The 24,916-nt window shown below is 34.9% G+C and overlaps 3 protein-coding genes across 3 annotated transcripts in view; 1 reads left to right on the forward strand and 2 right to left on the reverse strand.

Annotated features, from left to right (window-relative positions):
- LOC129786944 (nephrin-like) overlaps nt 1-8,430 on the reverse strand; it is a 42,103-nt gene extending 33,673 nt beyond the window's left edge. Inside the window, exons 1-2 of the mRNA XM_055822211.1 lie at nt 8,404-8,430; nt 7,577-7,736 (exon numbers count right to left, since the gene is read on the reverse strand). Of these exons, the coding sequence (XP_055678186.1) occupies nt 7,577-7,736; nt 8,404-8,430 (187 nt within the window). The remainder of the gene's footprint in view (nt 1-7,576; nt 7,737-8,403) is intronic.
- The window catches only part of LOC129792167 (alkaline phosphatase-like), a 531,254-nt gene that overhangs the window by 208,818 nt on the left and 297,520 nt on the right, over nt 1-24,916 (forward strand). The window lies entirely within an intron of this gene.
- On the reverse strand, nt 15,193-23,752 carry LOC129791887 (protein scarlet). The gene is made up of 4 exons (XM_055830504.1): nt 22,165-23,752; nt 21,374-21,934; nt 18,575-18,584; nt 15,193-15,697 (listed from the first exon to the last, which is right to left on the reverse strand). The coding sequence occupies exons 1-4, from the start codon at nt 23,530-23,532 to the stop codon at nt 15,528-15,530; spliced, it is 2,109 nt and encodes a 702-aa protein (XP_055686479.1). The 5' UTR covers nt 23,533-23,752; the 3' UTR covers nt 15,193-15,527.

Raw genomic sequence — 24,916 nt, forward strand, 5'->3', positions numbered from 1 at the left:
TTCAATATTTAATCATTGACTTCTTCCGCGCTGTAAATAATTTATAATGCGTATGAAAGGAATGGATGAGTATGGTTAAAATATATTAGCACATTAGGAAATATATAGTGTGCGATATAAAATAGAGAGAGAGAGTCTACCTACTTCTTTTCTCTTCGTTTATTTCAGCTATATTTCTTTTGTTTATGCCATTTTTCTCCTTTCCTTCCGCATATAAACCCTTTTCTGCGATATTGATTATCTTCACCGTGTACCCACAAAAGGATATAATATGTGAAAGTAAGGTACTGCCATTTATTTTCCCTAAAGTTTTGTTGATATTTTCTCCACTTTTTCCTCTTCTTCATAAACCCCGCACCAACTCTTTCTCGAAAAAAAAAAAAAAATCTTAACAGGAAAATGTCTTCCTATATTATTCAGCATATTTCCATATGCGATTTCTTCTGTTGATTATCGGTAATATATCAGTGTGGCGTAACGGAAAAAATAAATTATCAAAACCATTTTGTAAATTATCATATGAATTCATCCATATTCAATTGAAATTCTCAATCAATATTGAAATAACCACATCAACAATGTTTTCCTGATGGGAATGCCTCAATGTTGGAGAATCAATGCCCACATTCAAGAAGCCCTCGCTTTTCCCTTTCCCACACCCTCCTCCTAACCATTCCCTAATCATCAAGGGAAGTCTCGTGGGCGGAATAGCTCCGAGGGAAGACCCCGGCACCGTTCAGCAAATAGGCCAAGATATAATTCACTCACAGTTTTGGGTGAACTGGAGAAGTGTAGAGCACAATGAAGAAATTTTGTGAGGAAAAAGCAAAGAATACAAACAACAATCAACAGTCGACCAATATTTTCCTTCATCTCCTTTTTTTCTGCCACCCTCAGCTTTATTACATGGCAGTCTTTTATTCCCTCATTTCCCACCCTCCATCCCGACAAACCGACATAGTTGGCTCACATTTTAGTACCCTATGCCATCTCCCCCACTTCCACCCAAAGAAAAGTCACCTATATACCTTTCAAGTATTGTGCAATTTGAAAGGAACAACCACCCCCGCAACTTTCGCGCCACCACCCCAAATTGACCCTGTCAAAGTTTATCGTCTTTTCATCGCAAAAAATCGTTCATTTTGTCAAACAATGCCTCCTTGTGGGCACACACACACAAGATGATGGAGAAATCTCTTCGTCAAACACACACCCTCCAGTGTGTATAGAAATGGGGAGCCAAAATCAATGAAGAATTGCCCAAAGTCGGTGGTTGCGTGGGAAAAGAATGAAAGCATTCCATATTTATTTTCTTTCGTTTTCGAGGCGGGTGAGGGCAAAAACCTCCGGTTTTAGCCCCAGCTTATTTGGGGGTGTTTTCTTTGCAGGATTGACTTTGCGTTTTATAGACACGTCATAACAAGATTCACAGGGCATTTTGCCAAATGGATATACATGACTATACTACCTACCATATGTATGTATGTAGCTATCGACATTTTGACTTTGGCGGTATCGCAGCTTTATGAATGGATTTTCATTTAAAAAGTAGAATTAGGAGGGAGATTTTACTTAAATTCAAATTGATATGAATTAAATTTTAATCAAAATTTTATTCTCTAACTTTTAGGTGAATTTTAAAGCGAGAAAATGAAAAATTAACAAAATATTTTGAAGAATTTTTATCATTTGCCATGTAATTACATAGGGAGCTTTGCAATGAGCTTTTGTTATTTCTGAAGCATTTTCTGAAACGAGATCGATTTCTGTCACAAATCTTTTCTTTTCTTATAACTCAAAAGCAGTTGTAAGATTAGTATTTTTTTGAATTTTCTTATACGTCAGAATAAAGAAACAAACGATTTGTTTTTCCAAAACGCGTTTGGAAATTTTCTGAGGAAATTTGGAAAAATGTCTTTCTTTAACACGAAAGAAAAGAAATGTAAAAATCTTTCAATATTTTTAACATTATTTATACTAAAAGTCTTACATTCCTAAAATTCTTAAATAGGACAGAAAAGATTTTTGACAGATTCAATCTATTTTTCATTTTTTTTTAAATTTTCTTTTAAAAATAAATCAACGTTAATTTTTTGGTTTAAATAATTTTGTAGGTGTTTCTCTTACTGCATTGATAGAAAATTAAAGGTATTATATACAGGTAAATTTGTACAAGGCTCCTACAAAAATTATGATTTTTTAAAATCTACATTTAAAGCAAAAAAGCTCTTATAAATTGTTTTTATGACAATTTTCAAGCTTTCACTGAGGGATGAATCAAGACTGTAAAAGTTATAAGTTATAAAGTTATTATAAAAGTTTCTTCTATTTTTAGGTATTATAAATTTTTCAACACTATTCATCTCATTTTCTTCTGGAATTTATCTTTGACAGCTTATGAAAAATATATATATAAAAAGCTTCCCTGATGTAAATATTTCTATTAAAAGCTTTTAGGAAAATTATTTTGAAATGAGTTGAAAAGTTTAATCATTCTGTCTGTCCAGAATATTACTTATTATAATCTATAATTAATAAAGGAACTTCTGGATGAGCATATTTAATTTTATTTCAACATTGAACATTGACGCAAAGTCAGGAGAGAAGTCAAAAAGCTTCACCTATAAATTCTTTCCAATCAATGAAAATGCAAAATAATGTTAAAAGAAAACAAACAGTGAAAAAATCACATAGATATTTTTTCTATATATAGGAACTTTGATTTTACAATAAAAAACGGTCAACGATACTCATGAAGATTTTATTAAAGTGATTGCGTGTATTTTGTGGGTCCGGCATTAAATTTTTTATGGGTGGATGTTGTATTTATGGACATTTCATTCCACTCCACATATGGATTTTTTTTCATGAGTGTCACCCTAACCTGTGGGGAAAAAAAGTGTGGGGGATAAATCAGAGGGGTGTCTTAAAATTTTACGACTTGAACAGTGGCGAAGATGTTGGTCCCCAAACGTGTGCTGTGCAAATGGAAAACGGAGTCTGATTTCGGACCGTAAATGAAGTCATTTGATTTTTTTGGGTTTACACATCTTCTGCCTCTCAGATCAACCCATTCACTTTTTTTTCCTTTTTTTTTCCCTGGCAGATTGGCCAAATACATACATAAATTCCCATAGGTCTGATCTGGCGGTATTATCACACATGCAAACGCTGCGTCAGTAAAAAAAGGTAACAAGAAGGACTCTCCACAGTGATTGTTTATTCAATATGCTATTTTATTGTAAGAAATTCAGCAAAAGTTATGGGATTTGTGGTAACAAATAAGAGAAATCTTTATTTCATGAAAAATTTGTATTTGAATTGAATTTGGGGTTGCGGACAGTAAACTCCAAGTCAACAAGCATTATTAGCATTTGGATCATGTGGATTGATATGTATGTTAACATTCATTACATACGTAATTATGCATATCATAGCTAATCAGGAATTTACTCGAAATCCTATTAATCAAATACCTACCTCAATTAATATGGAATAATAGACATTTTAATTACGTTTAATATGCAGCAGAGATGATGATTGAAATCAAACCTTTTGTGTTCGATTTTTTATTTGGTTCTTATCAAGCATAGAATTACTGAACATTGTTGATTTTATTTCTGTTAAATCATTTCATATATCAGCATAAGTAATTAGGGAAAAATTTAAATTAAAAAATTCTTTTTTGAATTCTTCATTTTTACTCACTTGGAAAATTTTTGAGGCTAACATTGCATATTACATGAGAATTAAGGATTTTGCTTATATAAACTCTATCGAACTGTTTAAAGTGGACCAATAATGGGAAATTACAAAAAGGTACATTATATGGAAAAAGAAAAGAGGAAGTTGGAGTAAAAGTTTTTGTGTTAATCAGGAATTCAGTACCTTATTGTTATATAAAAGCTTAATCTCGAACACTCAAAAGTTGATGAGGAAAGCTAACTTTGAACTTTTGCAAAAAGGACTTAAGGAATTGTCTGTATTGACTTTCAAATGTATATTGAAAGAAAAATATGACGGTAAGTAGGGGAATTAGGGGCTACATGTTACTATTTCTTTTAATTAAATTAAATTTTTTGAAATAATATTTTTTTTTTTTAAAAAGAATCAAATTATTAACGAGAAATTTTATAGAAATGTCATTTTTTCTTTGTTTGTATGTTTGATTGAATAAATTATCCTTCATCAGCCATTGAGGATGGTACACAGAGTGTTGAAAGCTCTGGAAAATTTCATTTGTTGATTACAGAATTAAGAATTTTCCTGACGTTCCCTGGAGGAAAAAAAACAATTTTCCTACTTGACTGTGAGAAACTCTTGCATTGCAGAGTAGCTTTCCGAGCTTTTCTTGAAAGTTGAGATTAACTCTACCCAAATCTCCCCTAAATTTAAATAATTACCACCTATTCGGCAAAATAGAGCAAAAGATTGAAGAGTAGATCTCCTAATGAATTAAATTTAAATTTAACCCTCATTCCATTTTGCCCATCGCCACAACCCTAAAATCAATAAATAAAGGCCAAGCGAGTGATGCAAATGGGAGTGATAGGGTGAGCAAAACTTTATTTACAACTATTGTACACTATTTTAATTAGTTTTTTGACCCCTTCGCTCGAATTATTTAGTGTCGGCACCCTTATGCTGAAATATACATTTCCACGAATATATTTATGCATTGGCTTGATGTTAGAATTCAAATAAGGGCATTTTACTCCAAAACTATAGATGGCACAATACTCCGCAAAACGGGTGCTTTGGGTGGAAACTTTTGCACTCTGCGATTAATTAGTTTTACAACAAAGTTTCAATTTCACATATAAACACACCGGAATGAGAGAAAAACGAGATTCCAATGTTTTACTCACAACCATCTCTCCCTGGGATGTAGTGTTTGACGTCCGAAAAACGAAAAACAGCTTTTTATATATATAATGTGCATATGTAATATATGTAGTTTGTGTTATATATTTAATGAAATTGCAAAACTCCCCTTTTGCAAATTCATGCAATTAATTTTTTTTATATATGTAAGTAAAAAAGACTACATAAATGCATATGTGCGGTTACTAGAGTGACTTCTCGGTAGTATAAAATATTGTTCTATCTGACATGGGTATCGATGGAATGCAAAATGAAAGCGTTTTTATTGCTCTTTTATTTTCAGACACTGAAAGGTTCAGGATTGAAGTTCAGATTTTGACATGAAATTCACGCCTTTGATGTGTACTGATTGGATTGAATGGGCAATTTTGTGCCCTATTAGTTTGGACTACCTCCCAATTATTTGAGGCACCAGTCAACGTCCTCAAAAAGCATCAAAACCTAAAGCCTGTAATTTAATTTCTAACAAATTATGCTTCCCATTGTGGGATAAATTTAGCAAATCTCTGCATTTTCCAGGACATTTTCCTATATTATAGGGTAAAGGAGGCATTATTTTAGAGACAAAAAAAGGGCTTGAGAAGAAAAATCACTTTTATACGTGGTGTCATCCTATGAAGGAGGAGGAAGTCAAATCTCTCTGCAATTCCATCACATTCCATTTTCACGTATATATGCGGATTTTCACAGTGCCATACGAGTTTTCTTCCCATACCTTTAGGTAAGTACTAAAATGCTGGAGTTTGGTGCCATGGTAGTTTGCTTCCCGACGATGCATACGAGGAAAAGCTTTTATAAGTTTCCCGTGGATTTCGGGCGCGTTCATTAAATGCCATACTCCTCTCCCCATCCCACCGCTACCCTCTGCAGACAGTTCACAGAAGTGTTTCGGTGTGGTTTACATAAACAGGCATTTTATTGAACTTGACTATCTCTTGTGCTATATACTGGGGAAATTGGAGATTTTTATTCTCATCCCTTTTTTTGGTTTTTGTTCACACTGGTGTGTTCATTTGTAAATAGAATTTCAGGTGATAAGTATATTCAACTTCCTCGTCTCATCCTATCCTTTCTTTTAGATATCCCTTTATCCCCTCCCTATCGCTATCTTTTTGATGAAGGTCCCTCAAATACGACCTAAATTCTCAAATTTATTTGTCTTCCTACACTTTCTTTTGCTACTTTGTTATGAATAAAATATTGGAGAATTTTTAATCTTTTGCTAAAAGATCTGAATAATGCAATATTTTTTACATTTTTATAGTCTCCGAAAGGACTGAATAATTTATTAATAATTTATGGATTTATTTAGTAAAACATTAATGAAAGAGAATGTGGAGGAGAAGCTTTCTCTATTGCTTAATTTTTATTAATTATTTGTAAGAGTGTCCTTGGATCTTCAGAATTTGGATAAAAAAGATCCATAAAATAAAAATTCCTTTTTTTTATATAAAAATTCAGAGTCAAGTAAATAATAAGTTTAATAATAATGGCTTTAATCTCCATCGACGTTAGTCTCCGGACCCCATTTAATGTAACATAAAGGCTTTAATTTCGCCGGTTCGTGGGGGTTTGGTATTAAAATAAATATATCAAAACTTCTAACTAATTTTCTTTTGATCCTTTTTTTTTTTTAAATCACCTGTATACTGTACATTTTTATAGTCTCAGAAAGAACTGAATAATTTATTTATAATTTATGGATTTATTTATTGAAATATTAATGGATGAGAATATGGAGCGGCTCTCTCTATATTGCTTAATTTTTATTGATTATTTGTAGATAGAGAATGTAAAGATTTAGTCAACATTAGTTAAAAATTGAGTCACTATTAGGTAAAGACTGAGTCTACATTAGGCAAAAGCTGAGTCTGAATAAGACGATTCCGTCGTAAAAAGTCGTTTTTGAGTCTCAATTACATGGAGCCAACTGAAAATTCCCTTTTTGTGAAAATTCAGAGTCAAGTAAATATTAAAATAAGCTTTATAATAAGGCTTTAATTTCGCCGGTTCGTGAGGTGATATTATAAATAAATATATGCATAACCAAACTTCTAATTCTAACTCACTTTCTTTTGATCCTTTTCCTTAATAAAATTATCTGTGCCTTACTTGTTTCCTCAAAGGACACCATGACTCAATAATAATATTGAATAAAATCTCCTTTTGGTAATCAAAATTATTTAACATTTTTTTACATCTAACGAATTATTTTATCACACGAGACAATATGTTCTTCCTCTTTTATTCTCCCACAAAAGTTCTTAAACGAAAGCTACACAATCCCATTTGGGTGTCTAAGATGTAAAAAAGAAACTAGATAATGGTGGGCTTATTGTGAAATATATCAATGTGTATTTGCCTTTTTTGTGATTGTGCTAATAGATTTTATTTTATTGGATTTCTAGAGTAAAGAACTCACTTGGAGTGAAAGAATGAGGCAATGTATTTTATTTATGACCTCTCTCCGCATTTCCTGGCAAAATTTATTTTCACCCGGATACCGCCTAACGAGAGTGGGTTAGTTGGTTGACATTGTTTTATTTCATTTGGGTGCGTTTGGTAATTTTATTTTTGTGTGAACCATGAAAGTTGGGGGAGGTGTAATTTCGAGTGAGAAAAAAAAATTAAAATGCATAAAACCGAGAGAGGTAATTTCAAAATGTGTTTGATGTTACGAATTGGTACTTACACATTACGCGAAGCTCAACAACATTGCTCTCGCCATCACCCTCGACGTTGGAGGCGATACATGTGTAATTTCCGGCTTGATGCCTTGTAATCCCTTGCAGAGCCAAATCACTGCTGCTCATTATCACACCGGCTTTGTGGTTGTGCTGCACCGTTTGTCCCTGCGAGAAAATGAAAAAAAAATGGAGAATGTTTAATCATTAAGGAGCTTCGGGCGGAAATTGTGAGCATAAAAGTATATATTTTCGAGCTTTTTGTGCTGTGCAGTGACACCATTTTCCAGGAAAATCTTACAACTTATAAATGTAATCGCACAAAATGGATCATTTTAATTTTACAAAAAGATACTTCCCCTATAGTGATACATCAAAGGAATTTACTCTGCTGTGCACATTTTATTTTCAAAGTATTACAAGAATAATAGACTAGTATTCTTGTTTGTTTCATTTGCAAGTTGGATTTTTAAGTATATTCTTGTACACTATGTAGGTACTCTTTAAGAGTTTTGTTTCAGCTAAAATTAGTTATTTTTAATGCAAAATTCAATTAATATTAAACAAATCTTGATGCTTTAAACAGAACTTTGATTTTCCGAAGCACAACCCCATTCTCCCCTATTTTAATTACAATTTCTGAATTTAATTTAACAACCCATAAGGCAACCTCTAAACTCGTAATATAAACCAAACACAAATCATGGTAAAGGAATATCCATCTGCCATCACATTTTCCTTTTCCCTTTTTTTGCAGAAAAACTCTCTTCGAAAGCTTTAGCAAGTGAATAATTTATGTTCGACTCATTCAATCCAAACACATTTTCTCGGAAACTGTATCGAAAAATTCTTCCGCTTCCATTTCGTGAGCATTGCATTCGATTAGTTAAACGCCCGCCATGTTGGAATACATTTTCAAAATGGGGTACATGGGGATGGTTTGGGGTGAAGAAAACCATTTTTCTTCTTCCTTACAATTGTATGATAAAACGAAAAGGAAATATACTTTTTTTTCTTGCCTTTTTCGTCTATTTTCCTATTTGATTTTGGCTCCTATTCTCCAATACACTGGGCTATGGAGCACTGTGCTCCATTCTGCCGAATCGGGAGAACAAGGAGATAACTTGTCCTAAAAATATTCTTGGCATTCCATATAGATGTTGTAACTGTGTGTCTCCCTGATACAGGGTTCGGTCTTCGTCCATGTGACTTACTTTTTGGTTTTTCTCTACACTTTTTTTTTCAGCTCAAACTCCTCATTCTACTTATTCTACTCCATGCTTATTCCTTCCGCTTGACTTAAGGTCCGGCTTTCTACATTTTACAATATACTCACCCATTTTATATAGGAAGATACGTGACCGCATATAAGGACTCCTTTTATTACATACAGATCGCGCCGAAATAGATATATATGTACATACATATTATATGGGAAAGTGAATGTTCTCCACTCTGTGGGGTGACCAGAAACGAATCGTTACAACTTGTGACACATTCGGTACGTGAAGGTATAGCACATTGTGCTGCTTTTTCCACCATCATCCTATATGTAGCGTACATCTTAAAGTAGTGGTTTTACTACATATATACATACATATGTACCTATTATGTATATAGGTATGTAGCATTCTTGGGGCTCTTACATTTTTGGGTCAGAAATTGTTTGAGCCTTTCAGGGGAAGAAATCACGGAAGGAAATGTCTTTTTGAGTTTATTAAAAAAAGGATTACACGACATTTAGAAAAAGCTCTTCCCGTGGATTTTCCTTGACTTTCACATTGAGAAGAAAGATATCCTGTTGACACAATTTTAAAGGATTTAGAGAAAGGATTATAAATTGAATTTTTGAAATAGATTTTCAATGATTTTTACGTTCGAACATGCTAAATGTTTTTTTTTAAAGTTATTTTTTAAGCAATTTTTAAAAACTTTTCAAGCCAATTAATTTCTTTAAACACTACTAATTTTCTTGCAACGATGTAAGAATATTTAGCTTCAAAGTGAATAAATTCCTTCAAGGTCTATATCAAGTCAGGACTATATCCTTGTTTTCCTTTTTTGAAGAATAAATCTGTTTTTTTTTCTAAATATTCTTTTCTGATAATTCTAAAAATTCTCTCTGTGTTAGAATGTCAGATTTAAGTAAATTCAAACTTAATTCTAATGTATTTTCCTTCACTTTTTGCCTATTCCTGCACAGGAGAGCTGTAAGAAAATCTTCTGCGGAAAGAGTTCAATCAACGTGAGCACACCACATTGGTGTGGTGATGGGAGTTTGGATGAAAAGAGAAATGGAGCACAATATTAGATTATATATTTGCTTTTTACCTCCCCCACCCAAATAATCATCACATCCAAGTCGTATTTTATACGATCCCATATTATTCGAATCACTTCCTTGGCTCCCAACGATTCCCCTATTTGGACAACTGCTTTTCTGAAGCAGCCATGTGTTGGCATTTTCCCTTGTAATATCCACTTTTCAACTTTCCTTCTCCTCCGAATGTTTTTTTTTCCTCCAACATTGCTATTTTCTTTTCTCATTTTTTTCTCTCTTCTTGTTTCCTTCATCTCCGTGTGCCATCCACCTACATATTTGGGGTTTTTATTCCAAGAGAGAGAGAGAGAGAGAGAGAGAGAGAGAGAAAGGAAACCATCCTCTTCCACCCTACCGACACCGCCCGATTCAATTCTCATGGTGAAATGCGGTGTATGTGTATGTTGAGTAACCGACAAATTTCCATCAGGTGACGCCAAAAATCAATTTACAATTTATACCAACTCCAGAGGAGGGTACACAGGCCAAGGGATAACAGGGGGAGGGGGCCTGATTGGTTGCGCTGTGAGAGGAATTCACAGCATGATCCTCAGATCCATTCACAATTTCTTGTTTTACTCCCACAATTTTGACGTGTCATTCATATCTTTATATGGGTTTTGAATTAAATTTACCAGTCAACAACAGTCTTTCTAATGCCATGTACTGCAAACATCAATAGTACATGTAAATATATATTTTCTTCTATTCTTGGGGAGGAAGTTTAAATAAAATACTTTTTTCTCTACAAGAGACAATTTATTTTATTTAAAAAAAAAATAAAACAAAGCAGAGAAAGGATAAAATGTTTAAAGTTTAAGATTCACATGGAAAAATCGTCAATAATTGGATTAATTTACGACAATATAGGTATAGTAGGTATAGAATGAAGAGCAGCATATTGTCCTTATTTACTATTATTATCCCTAAATTCCAATCACTGTTTATATACAAAATCAATTAAACCATCAATTTAGCTCTTATTGCATCAAGGGGCAAAATCCTTTCATTTTGCAAAATTTAATTCATTTGCAAGCTCATCCGCACGCTTGTCCAGCACTTCCTGCGGCACGGGATATCCTGTCTGTTGACTTATTATAGATTCTCACTCCATTATAGATTCCCCATTGATCTGCCACTCACCCCATGTAAACTAATCATCTGACTTAAGCCCACAATATTGCGGAGAGTTTGATGGACGTCGAGGGAGAGGTTGAGGGGGTGCAAAAAGTCGAAGAGAGGGAATTAAATTAAATTTCTTTTGAGGTCATCACTGTATGTGCGACAAATATTGTGTGGAGGAAAGGCAAGTTTACACCAACTAAATTATAGAGGCGAATGGGGTAGCAAAAGAGTGGAAAAGCGTATCCACCAATTACTAAATTGATTAGTCATTTACATACAATTTATTTCTTGTGCGCCTGCTTTACATATTTACACCATCAATACCCTCTGGAATGACAAGCATTTTCCCCCTATACAGGGAGCTTTTTTTCATTTCTTCCCTACATAATTTATCACAAAGCTACACTCAGAGGAATTCATATTTATTTCCAGAGAATTAATCGTCAAATTGGGGAAATTGCTTAAAGTTTGAGTTTAAAGGAATTTTCTTATGTTTAAAGCTAATTTTTTCCATTATCTTTGTGGAAATTTAAGGATTTTCTTAAACGTTAAAGGGAATTTTTAGTCAATTTGTATTTTTTTGCATTTGAAACTTAAAGCTCAATTTTAATGCTTAAATAATATTCTTTAAGGTAAAAAAGTAAAAGCCTCTATTGGTCCGAAATCTGTGTTATTCTACATGAAATTTTATGATTTGATTTTGAACTATATATTTTTTGACGTGGGAGTAAAAAGCAATGAAAATAATTTCTATTTTCAAAGTTCTCAGATTTTAGCTAAGTTTCCCTTTGTAATTCAAAGTCTTACGGGGCTATCACACTTAAGCTCCAAGTGCTTGAGCATCATAACCTCTATGTGAGTATGAAAGAGAAAACAACGGTATTTTTTCTCGTTTTTCCACATGTAAAATCTTAAGCATCAAGCGCTTAGAGCTCAAGTGTGATAACTCCCTTAAAATTGTCTCATAAAATAAATCATAAAATATCCCATTTTGCGGTATAAGTAATACCTACAACAGAATGCCATATTAAAATAATTTATTAAATAAAATATAAGAAAAAAACATTAAATTAAAGTTCATCAAAAGATGAGGTCAATAACTTAGAAATAAAAGCTCTCAAATAAGCTTTCAAAACATCGCAATTTGAGTCCATGTTTTGCAATGCACAAAATAACCCCGTTTTCCCTATTTATATATTATACTAAAAGGATTAATATATTATGCATATAATGGCAATTCCGACCAAATATTTGAGTGTTTAATCTGGATCTTAGAGACGAAATCCCACCTAGATTTACCCAAGGAACTAAGATTAGTCTTAAAGTCCCAAGATTCAACTTAAGACATTTCTAGGAGGGACATGGCAATGTTAATTAAAATCCATATTTTATGAAATGTCTAAATATCTAGGATTCATGCTCAAAATTTTCAGAGTGTACCAATTGTACGTAGGTACATAGGGAAAAGGGAAGTATATCTTGCATTGGATCTGGAAGGGATACGCGTAGTACAGAGAGAGGGTGGAGAATTAATTGTAAAGCACAGTAAAAATTATGAATAAATCCTACAGCAATTTCATTTAAAGCTTCCCGCGGAGGTACACGCGAATGTGTTGTTCATAAAATTGACATTGTGTGTAAAAGGTAAGAGAGATTGTGTGTAAAGAAATACCGGTGTGAGGATACATATATTGAAAGCTTTTCTTCGTGCTAGAGAAATATATGAGGGAAAAAGTTCACTTTCACCCAGTCTGTGATTCAAAATTGGTACCTCTTCAAAGGAATATTACACCACCGCGCCCCGTCAGTATAAATGCCTGCCGGGAATTTCCACTTTGCAGCCTGAGTGAGACTTGTGAAGCCAATTTTCCTCGCGCGATTTTGACACTTTATCGAAAATCTATATTATTAATACTACGTGTATATGTGATAAAGTTACACTGAAAGCCATTTTCATGGAGGGAGGGTGGAAGGGATTTCACAAGGAGGTATGGTGCTAAAATTTTCAGACTTCCAGCCACGCATAAACCCATTTGTGCTATACAACATTTCTAAGACGACGCTCCTTTAAAATTACCCTTTTATAGCAAAACGCGTAGCTTTCGTACACACACATGCCATTAAAATGCGGAACGGAGGGTAAATTATTTTATTTAGCACCCGAGCTTTCATTGGGGTAGGGGGTGCCATGTGCGATAATTGCTGGCAATATTGATAAGAGATTTACGATGTGTATCATAGAGTGACACAATCACTAAATCGATCACTCATATGTTGCCAATTGTAGCAATTGCTGTCGCAAAATAAACCTCTTTTATGGCCATTCACTCATATTTAATGTGTTTTGAGTGTTGCGCAGAAATTGTTAGAATTTCACTCCAATTGCACAAGAGCAACACCCCTGAAGAGAGCTAATATTTATGCAGAGCAAATTTATGAAATTTTATTGGCCATATTTGAGGTTCTAACCGCAATTGCATCGATTTAAAATCGTACTTTTAATCTGAAATATATCTTTTTTGTTAATATTAATATTAATCTGACTTACAGTGGGGCTTCGCAGTAAAACATTTTCCAATTTCTTATTTAAGGCATTTGAGCTTTTTGAGCTTCAGCGTACAGAAGGTTTATTAAACCCTTAACCCAGGACTACGAAAGTAAGTTTTCAACCAAAAATCTTTATATTTCACACAAGAAATTTTCTTTAACCCTTTCGCGTCCATGTGACACATTGAAACATGCGCTCTTTTAATCACGATATGTATTCTGTGGATGCTTTTAGAGGACTTTTCTCAGTCAGAACGTCTTCCCTGGCTTCTTTTGCGTGAATTTTTTGCATTAACAACTTGGAGAAACAATTACATTCATAAAAAAAATAGAAAAAAATGTTTCACGTTTGGATTTACGTATGACCTAAAAATCGCAAAAGGGTTAATCGAATCTCTTTGACTTTATAAAAAAAGAAACTTTTTATGCTATTTTTATACACTCAAAGTCAACAAAGTAACATTGACAAACGTACTAAATATAACAATGGCCAAATCTTGGTTAATAAATTGTCAAAATTTAAATTAATAGACGTTTTACTGCGGAACCCCACTGTAGATTGAAAACACAAAACCAAAAAAAAAAAGATTAAACGATTTTAATAAGCATTTCTCTGAAATATCAATTTCATTAATTTTATTATCGCATTACTTTGCGGTGGTGGATTATATATATTTTTTCCAGTGCATTCAAATGTGGAATCATTAATTTTAATTAAAGTAAAATTCTAAAATTCCATGCAATTTAAGTTGTGTGACATTTAATAGTATTATTGTTAATGTCATTATTGCTTTTGTCTCTTTTGGGTGAATAAACAATACTGAATGAAATGAAAGTGGGTCAGATTTAATATGCACATCATGGGTATACCCAGAACATGGGCGCATGGGGCGCATGTACTATGTATGTGGGGATTATATATTAACTCTCTTATGTGGTGTTTGTGACAACCTTGTTTAAATGTGGAATTATTTCAAATTAATTTTGATTCTAGTCCGGATGTCATTTTAGCTTAATAATGTCGTTGCTGGAAAGGAATTTTTCTCTTGTGGTTTACGCGTCAACGCTATGCTGTACTATGTATGTATGTATGTTGTACACCGCCCAAAAGCTCGAATTACCCATGGAATGAATACCCAGCGCGTATTCTGCTTCAACTATACTCTTGTATGGGTTGATGGTGGAGGTAAAACACCAACAAAACGGGAGCGTACTTAATCAGAAATTTCATTAAAAAGCCAGAATCATCCCAGAGCGGCTAATCTATTTTAATGAAACATCACCTTAGTGAGCAACTCATGCAGTATGTATCAAGGTGGGTACACCAAGGTGAGGAATACAGAGTGAGAATTGGAACTGTGGGTAAAGAATGTGCTATATACATGTAGGTAGGTAGCAAAGAGGGTGGGTGTGAGGTGATGGAGATTACGGATTCAGCAGGCACACACTATATCGCACCATTAAAGCGCAGGTACACACTACGAATGGGGAGGGGGTGTAAGGTCAGTAGAAGGTGGAACTTTTTACGTATGTGGTTCTTTTGCCATCTTCTGCACTCAATTCATTACCCATTGTTTTTTTTTGTTTTTACTCCACATTGCCACCTTTGCCACCAATATACAGTTCACGGTAAATTTGCACAAAATTTATTTCTCATTAAAATCTATATACTTCACTTACAAAGAGATTTCCATTTATAATTAACTCTCGAAAAAGCGACAGCTTATTAAGTACACTGAGGCACTCTTGTCGTGACATTAATTAAAATATATATACACAAAATTTTCGCGATAAAAGAGCAACAAGGGGGTGAATTTTTTCATGAGGGTGGGGAATTCGCGTGGATTCCTGACAAAAGGGGGATGCTTTAGAGCCTATTGTGACGATGACCTCTTGATGGTTCATAATCGATGGTCTCTCTGAGTCAGTGCGAGGAGTGTGGTGATGAAGTTGAATACAATTGGTGGCTATTTCTTTGTTCTGCGCCAGAGAAATAAATAGGCAAGAAAATGGAAGACCACGTAAAAGCCACAAAGTGCACATAAATCTCTGGTCAGATTGTTGGCTGAGAAGCTGTATTGATCCAACACGGCATCCCCATTTTCCAAGCACGGCAAATTGGGTTCGACTGGGCAACCTAGAGAAGTCATACAGTTTGAGCGATATACACACACCAGCTACACATAGCATACAATACAGTAGGACTTCTTCACCATCCAAGGCAAAGCATCCCCCGCACCAAATCTCTCTCTGGTAGGTACTATATATTCCATTTCATGTTTCATGGAAGGGTGACATTGATTGTGCTATTCATCAAAAGACTAATTAATTGTAATTCAGTACCATTGGTATTTGCTTTGTTTAATAATTTAAGAAAGACGTACAATGTCTGATATTGATCTATATACATATACTGCTATTCCTCATCAAGGGGTTAAGGGTCAAGGTATTATTTCGCAAATCGATTAAATAAAGATAGCGTGACCCGTAATATGATTAGTTAGGTACTAATTGTTAATTGTTTAACAGAACGAACACAAACATTCTACATATATAAATGTATATCACGATTTCAATGTCTTACTGAGCGCGATTTTTCCGACATGAGAAATTATTATTTGAACGTTTCCATTAAATATCAAAAACATAAAATAAAAGAAGGAAAATTTTATTATTTTTCTCAAAAGATGTCTTTTTGAAGGAAATTATCAATTGAAATTACAATTTTCAATGCTTTGTGAAAATTAGGAGAAATAGGGGCTATTTAATAGATTTTGATAGATTTTTTTGTACTTTCATTAAATGTTATGGTGTAAATATTTAATATAGGTTAAATAAGTCGGTTAACTATTTTATTTGTAGAAAATTTTATTAAAAAACAAAAAAAAGTAAAATATATATAGCAGCATGGTACAGATTAGGTAAGGAGAAAAGGGAATGGATTAAAAAGAAAACTAAACTAAATTTAAACAGAACAGAAACACAAATAGGAAGTAAAAACACAAACAATATGAAAACAGCTAAGGCTGGAAAATATAACAAACTATAAAATGTATATATTAACATGTAGAAGACTTATTTAAAAATAAAAGAATTGATTTAAAAAAAATTCCTAGAAAAGAAATTCAAATAGTAAACAAGTAATTGTCTAGAAAGGGGTTCTTGGGTGTCTTGAAACCCTTAAGAGTTCATATATTAAGCCCAAAATAAATTATTTTAAGTTAAAAATAAAATAAAAAATTGAAAAAGGGTTTTAAAATTTTATAAAAAATGATACACGTTGAAATAAACATCAAACGTTAGAAACAAAAAGTCAATTACTTTAGGAACAGAACTTTAAATGTTAATAAATGAATGTAAAACGTTACAAAAGAAAAGTCAATCATAACGCGTCCAGTTATTAGAGTTGGTATACCACAACGCGGATGGGTCAGTCTATGCGTTGTAATTTAATTTGTGAGTAATATTAGTAGGCAAAGTGGATTTTTTGTAAAATTTAGTAATTTGACAGATTAAAATGCTTATATCTTAAGTTCTATTAGACCTACAGAAATTTCTTGACTAGTTCTGGAAAGGTATTGAAATAAGCTATAATCTGACATATATTTCGATACATTTCAAGGTCACCCCCAGAATACAAAATGGCGGATTTATGTTCTACCAAAACAGTTTTTTGCACTTTTCGTCCTGAAAGAATGATTCTAGAGGTTTCTGATGTTCTAGAAAGATGTAGATAATTGCAAAACCTTTAATTTGATACTAAGTTGAGTCAAATCGGACAAGCGGTTCAAGAGATATGGCTCTTAGAACTTTTCAAATTCAAGAATTTTTCAAATGGCTATATCTTCTAAACGGCGACATAGAATTTCTTCATTTTCGGACTGATGAAAGATATTAAGTCAGGCCACAACATATCAAAATTTAAAGAAAAACGATAACAGATGTTGGGAGATATAGCCCCTTAAAGTTAGGCAATTTTTGTTTTTGTTTTTAGCGCCTCTTGCGGATGTTTCTGAAACTTGAAATGTTCTAGACAGTTGTAGGGCTTCTCAATACCTTTCATTTGATACCAAGATGGTCAAAATCGGTCAAGCCGTTCTCGAGTTATATCGAAAAAACACTTTTTGCTTTAGGCCGCCATATTTGCTAAACCGCTTGACCGATTGTCAAGTATGAATTGTTGATGAAAACGTCTCACTGAGCTATACAACATACTAAAATTTCAGACCTCTAGCTATAAGGGAACTGGTTGACGGTGTTTCAAAATGGCGGACGGCGGCCATCTTGGATTTTGAAAATGCGAAAATATGAAAATTTATACCCACATTTCTATAGAAAACTTCAAACCGGAAGTCTCTATCTGTTACAGTTCTTGAGCTATAAGGCAAAGTTTGGCGCACCGGCCGGCAGGACGGCCGGCCGGATCAAAAATTTTCCACCACCATTTTCATAATGTGGGATGTCTAAAACATGCTCATACCAAGTTTGAGCCCGATCCGAGGTGGTCGGTTTTTCCGACGATTACAATACTTGGTATGCCACGATTGTGGTATACCAACTAATATGAAATTATAGGAAAAAAAACAGATAAACATGGAAATAAACCTATGAAGTCCCTGATAAAAGTTTAATCGGCTCAGGCTTTTCTTTGAAGTTTAAAAAATATAAGTATATTAAGACTAAACATTACATGAAAAGTATTAAAATTTGGTATTTTTAAACTTTTTAAAAAAAAATTTAAATCTGAAAATTTGTATGAAAAAATTGTTAATATGTTTTAGTAGTCACACTCTTCATAAACCCTGACTCCTTACCCCCGGAGATTCGCAAAATATCATAAATATTCATTAGAAAGATTGTTTTTCTATTTTAATTTTACAAAATAAATAAAAAAAACATCAAATGTAAAAATAGGTCAATGAAAATAAACAAAGAAAATGAAAATAAATTTGTGGAAAGGAGGTTGAGAAGATGCTTTGCCATGGTTTTAAGTTTGATAATGTTGACACGCTACTTATATTGTAAAGTCAATCATAACGCGTCCAGTTATTAGAGTTGGTATACCACAACGCGGATGGGTCAGTCTATGCGTTGTAATTTAATTTTTAAGTAGTATTAGTAGGCAAAGTTGATTTTTTAATGAAATTCATCAATTCGAAAGACAAAAATGGTTATATTTCAAGTTCTATTGCACATACAGAAATTTCTTGACTAGTTTTGGAAAGGTATTGAAATAAGCTATAATTTGACATATATTTCGATACATTTCAAGGTCACCTCCAGAACACGAAATTGCGGATTTTTGTTTGACCAAAACAGTTTTTTGGACTTTTTGTCCTCAAGGAATGGTTTTAGAGTTTTCTGATGTTCCAGAAAGTTGTAGAAAATTGCAAAACCTTTAATTTGATACCAAATTGAGCAAAATCGGACAATCCGTTCAAGAGATATGACTCTTAGAACTTTTCAAATTCAAGAATTTTTCAAATGGCTATATCTTCTAAACGGTAACATAGAATTTCTTCATTTTTGGACTGATGAAAGATATTGAGTCAGGCTACAACATATCAAAATTTAAAGGAAAACGATAACAGATGTTGGGAGATATAGCCCCTTAAAGTTAGGCAATTTTTGTTTTTGTTTTTAGCGCCTCTTGCGGATGTTTTTGTAACTTGAAATGTTCTAGACAGTTGTAGGGCTTCTCAATACCTTTCATTTGATACCAAGATGGTCAAAATCGGTCAAGCCGTTCTCGAGTTATATCGAAAAAACACTTTTTGCTTTAGGCCGCCATATTTGCTAAACCGCTCGACCGATTTTCAAGTATGATTTGTTGATGAAAACATCTCACTGAGCTCTACAACATACTAAAATTTCAGACCTCTAGCTTTAAGGGAACTGGTCGACGGTATTTCAAAATGGTGGACGGCGGCCATCTTGGATTTTGAAAATGCGAAAAAATGAAATTTTACACCCACATTTCTATAGAAAACTTCAAACCGGAAGTCTCTATCTGTTACTGTTCTCGAGTTATAAGCCAAAGTTTGGCGCACCGGCCGGCAGGCCGGCCGGCAGGCCGGCCGGATCAAAAATTTTCCACCACCATTTTCGTAATGTGGGATGTCTAAAACGTGCTCATACCAAGTTTGAGCCCGATCTGAGGTGGTCGGTTTTTCCGATGATTACAATACTTGGTATGCCACGATTGTGGTATACCAACTAATAAGTACATAAATTAACTCAAAAGTTTAATTTTGTAAAACGAAATGGATCATTCTTTCTTCCACGGATAGCGAGTCATTATTTCATTGAAAGAAACGTACCTTTTTCTGCGACGAAAATGTTTTTCCCATCATGCGGCCACCTTGGCCAGTTCTCTCCTTTCTTCCTCCTTCCATATTACAGCACTTGGTTTTATTTAAATCTCACTTAAAGCTTTAAAACCTCAAAAACTTTTCACTGATTTTTCTTTTGTGTGACTCTTTTTTTATTTTGTATTGTTTTGACTTTGTCGATAAATCGTTAGTTGCTGCGATTGGCGTGAAGAAATTTGAATTATCTTTCCCGTTAAAAAGCTCAAAAAATCGAAAAAGAATGAGAAACAATAAAATAATTCAAAAATATAGAGAAATAATAATCTTACATGTGAAAAAAATCTTTTAATTACAAAAACATATTTTTAAATTAGGCATAAATGGATGAGAGTCCAATTTCTCTTAGAAAATCAGCATTTTTATGGATAAAAATGCTCATATCTCAAGTTCTATTAGACTTACAGAAATTTCATGATTAGTTATGGAAAGGTATTGAAATAAGCTATAATCTGACATACATTTAGATACATTTCAAGGTCACCTCCAGAACACAAAATGGCGGATTTTTGTTCTACGAAAACAGTTTTTTGCACTTTTTGTCCTCAAGGAATGGTTTTAGAGGTTTCTGATGTTCCAGAAAGTTGTAGAGTTTTGCAAAACCTTTAATTTGATATCAAGTTGAGCAAAATCGGTCAAGCAGTTCAGGAGATATGACTCTAAGAACTTTTCAAATTCAAGAATTTTTCAAATGGCTATATCTTCTAAACGGCGACATAGAATTTCTTCATTTTCGGACTGATGAAAGATATTGAGTCAGGCTACAACATATCAAAATTTAAAGGAAAACGATAACAGATGTTGGGAGATATAGCCCCTTAAAGTTAGGCAATTTTTGTTTTTGTTTTTAGCGCCTCTTGCGGATGTTTTTGAAACTTCGAATGTTCTAGACAGTTGTAGGGCTTCTCAATACCTTTCATTTGATACTAAGATGGTCAAAATCGGTCAAGCCGTTCTCGAGTTATATCGAAAAAACACTTTTTGCTTTAGACCGCCATATTTGCTAAACCGCTTGACCGATTTTCAAGTATGAATTGTTGATGAAAACATCTCACTAAGCTCTACAACATACTAAAATTTCAGATCTCTAGCTGTAAGGGAAGTGGTTGACGGTGGTTCAAAATGGCGGACGGCGGCCATCTTGGATTTTGAAAATGCGAAAAAATGAAATTTTACACCCACATTTCTATAGAAAACTTCAAACCCGAAGTCTTTATCTGTTACCGTTCTCGAGCTATAATGCAAAATGTGGAGTCCTGCCCGGCAGGCCGGCCGGCCGGCAGGCCGGCAGGCCGGCAGGCCGGCCGGATCAAAAATTTTCCACCACCATTTTCGTAATGTGGGATGTCTAAAACGTGCTCATACCAAGTTTGAGCCCGATCTGTGGTGGTCGGTTTTTCCGACGATTACAATACTTGGTATGCCACGATTGTGGTATACCAACTAATATTCTCCCACTGAACAATGGCCATAGTCTCAGATGAGTACATTAGCCATGATAAGTATTTGGTCCATGCCAGGTACTCCGGAAGTGTGTCAAGTTGGATAAAGATACCGGATGTCATCATGAGAACATTGTCAAAGGGTACAAGACATGCCAGTGCAAGGGGGACATTGTTGAAGACTGCCGAGAAGAAGTAGCCACATGCTGTAGAGGCATGCATTGACATAATGGCAGCCAGTACGGTCATGCCAAAAGCATAGAAGGTCTGTCGCAATCCCATGAGCCAGTAGCCGATGCACATGAAGATGAGTGGTTCGAACACTAAGCCCGGTGTCATTGCCAATAAGTGGGCAATGTAGTATTGACCGATGCTGTAGAGGCCGGACTTTTTCTCCCGCAGCAGCAATGGGAAGTCTTGTGGGAATGTCGAGAGGACTGAGTACATGGGGACGAAGGTATTTTCTGAGACACAAATGAAAATTACACCTTGCATCGCCTGGATGCCCTTTTGTGTTTTATCCACAGCACCAATAAAGCACAATCCCGCTGTTATGGCAATACCCTAATGTCGATTGCGGCGGGGGTGGAAAAAGAGAAAAGAATTGAAATTGAAAATAAATTAAATTTGCCGCTGCACTTGAACAATTTGCTAAAGGTAACAGGAGTACAGGGGAGGATATTAACAAAAAAATATATGTACTACGAATTATGTACATACATATAGGTAGGTAGGTACTACAAGTGTGTGAGAGAGAATGGTTGAATGAGAGAAAATTGTATGGCTGTTATTACGATTTTTTGTACAATCCTCAGTGTTTGAATGCTCGAATCGCGTGTCACCGACAGGAAAGCACGATAAACGAGCCAATAAATCTTCTTATACCAGCGCAGATTGCGCATTCTTCTCCCATGGTGTCCCTCAATGTCAAATTCCGCCTTCTCGGCCATATGGTATTCAAGGTTCACCACAATATCGCGTTGCTCAGCCATTGGGCTCACCGCAAACAAATCACAAATGCGATGAGCTGTACGCCTGGATGTGTTCTCATCTCCCGGATAAGTGGCCAGGAGGCCAATCATGAAATCCGCTGGATTGTAATTATCGGGGCATTGATGTCCGTGCTCCGCGAAAAATGCCAGAGCATCCCGCGGTGGACCCATAAAAGCTACCCGTCCCTCTGTGAGGAGCATAACTTCGTGGAACATTGAAAAGAGTTCACTGGAGGGTTGGTGAATGGTGCAAATTATTGCTGTACCCTGTCGTGCGAGATCTTGCAGCGTTCGCACAATGTACCGAGCTGAGAAGGAATCCAACCCGGTTGTGGGTTCATCGCAGAAGAGAATATTGGGCTTCGTTATGAGCTCGGTGGCAAATGCCAGCCTCTTCTTTTCACCCCCTGAGAGCACCTTCCCATCCCCAGCGTGCCCAATTCGGGTATTTGTGCACATTGTCAATCCAGATCGTTGAATGAGTTCATCTATGAGGTGCTCCTTGTCCCTCTGTGACATACGTCGATCCACTTTGAGATTCACCATAAAAGTGAGGTGCTCGAGGACGGTTAAGGTGCCCACAAAGAGATCTTCTTGATGCACAAAACCACTCATGGTGTGCATAAATGGTCCCACTTTTCGCCCATTGACCAGTATATCACCGTGAATGATGGTCCCCGGTGCCTCCCTGCACGCCAGTGCTGACATGAGGGTACTCTTCCCGGCACCACTGGCCCCCATCAGTGCCATCAATGTTCCAGATCTCACAACACCCGTCACGTTATTGATGATGCGCTTGAGACCCCTATGTTGGGTGCTTGAATTGCCTCCAGTTAGTGCATAAATACTGAGATCGCGCCATACCATTGTCACACCCTGTTCGCAGGGTGCCCACTTGCTGTAGCTCCTCAGCTGGGTGGTCACTTGGGTATTTATTGGGCCATCAATTGGGCCATCCATCCGGACGAGAGGCACATCCAAAATTCGCGTCATTTTCCCAAAGAGCACCACAATACAAGCACAACGAAACGAATAAACTATGCCCCCCTCACAGTATATGGTGCACACCTCCGGCACTTTCACCGATGGAGTTGAGACTGAGCACCACGAGACGACATTGAGACAGCAGAAGGTGTCGTGGGCATCAGCAGAGGCGTATATAAGCCCCATAAATTTTCCCCACGTTTATGTGTGTTCCGAGTGCATTCAGGGGAGACAAGATTAGCAATTAAATATTGAAAAGACCACAGTACTTGGCTTCTCCATGTCTCATGAAAAATATGTGCATCACACAAGATGGTTTCCAGATAAAATTACACCCTCACTCCCAAAGCATGGATGGTGTAATAAGAGCTCCTCCAGAAGCCATCCAAGTGCACAGAAAAAAAAACTCTTTCTTCCCCTTTCCTCATGCCAAGAGTTCTCGCACCACAAGCATCGCGAAATGTAAAGCAAAAAAAAAAAATACGCGCATATTGCTCAATTCATGACAACATACTTAATAAACATAATCCAAGTGATTAACATCGATTGTTGATAGAGTTGTTATTCATGATAGTCATCATAACAACTTGCGGTGGGAATTCACCTAATTTCAAGTGTCTTATTTCAGGTGTTGCCTCACACCACATTTTTGTATTCATTTTTTACTCATAAGATAAGATTAGGTACCTACGTTGAAATGTATGTGTTATCAAAGTAAAAATTAAATCCATTGTAGACTGTACTGCGTGAATTAAGTCTACAGATGGAATTTTTTTTTGTCAATTTAGAGATTACTCTATTGACCTCATTTAAGCAGAAAATTTTGTTGTAGCTTTTTTGGAATTTTACAAGTTAGTCACTGATTTTAATTGTTGTTAGAAGTATCTTGGGGTGAAGTGGGTTATGCAAGGTGCTTAGAGGAAGCTTGGAAAAACCTATTTCTCATCAAATAAATATAGGAAAATTGATACAGAGAGAAAATTGTTGATATGAGATTTTCTTTAAAAAGTGTTCTATGAGGAATTTTCAAGAATTGATTGGCAATTGAAATTGCTTCGACGAAGATGACTCACTCTATCTTCGTTTAACACTTGGAGGATCGAGGTTTCTAAGCTCAAAAGTATCACCTTCATTTTCTCTTAAAAGAAAATATTTTTCCAAGTTTTCTTTCGACGATCTTGAAGTAATGGAACTTCCTTACACACAGATGTAGAAATAATCACGATATGTTTAAAAGATTTTCTCTGTGACGATTTAAAAAAAAAAATGTCGAATTGGCCACGGTGGCCAGCAAAATCCTCCAAAGTTAAATTATTTTATCACTAAAAATTTAAACATCAATAAAATTATTCGATTTCGGGGGTTTTCAGGATGATTCATCATTTTAATTCCGATATATGAGTTTAAAAACCACATTTTATTGTGACTAGACAAATCAAGATATTTATAGGTATTTACTTTTATGATAAATCGTTTTATAACCACAAATATTGGGTGTGAATTGAAGAATTTCAAGTATTGGATTGATATTTCATTTCAACTGATCTTTATCATTTTATTCATTGACAGT

This window comes from Lutzomyia longipalpis, chromosome 1, assembly GCF_024334085.1.
Source record: "Lutzomyia longipalpis isolate SR_M1_2022 chromosome 1, ASM2433408v1".
Taxonomy (NCBI): domain Eukaryota; kingdom Metazoa; phylum Arthropoda; class Insecta; order Diptera; family Psychodidae; genus Lutzomyia; species Lutzomyia longipalpis.

Excerpts from the sequence above, each read along its gene's own strand:
- LOC129791887 (XM_055830504.1), bottom strand. The coding sequence starts at position 23,532 with ATGGGGCTTATATACGCCTCTGCTGATGCCCACGACACCTTCTGCTGT. Across the intron at positions 21,935-22,164 it reads TGAGGATTGTACAAAAAATC|GGTATTGCCATAACAGCGGG; the intron begins GTAATAACAGCC and ends AATCGACATTAG.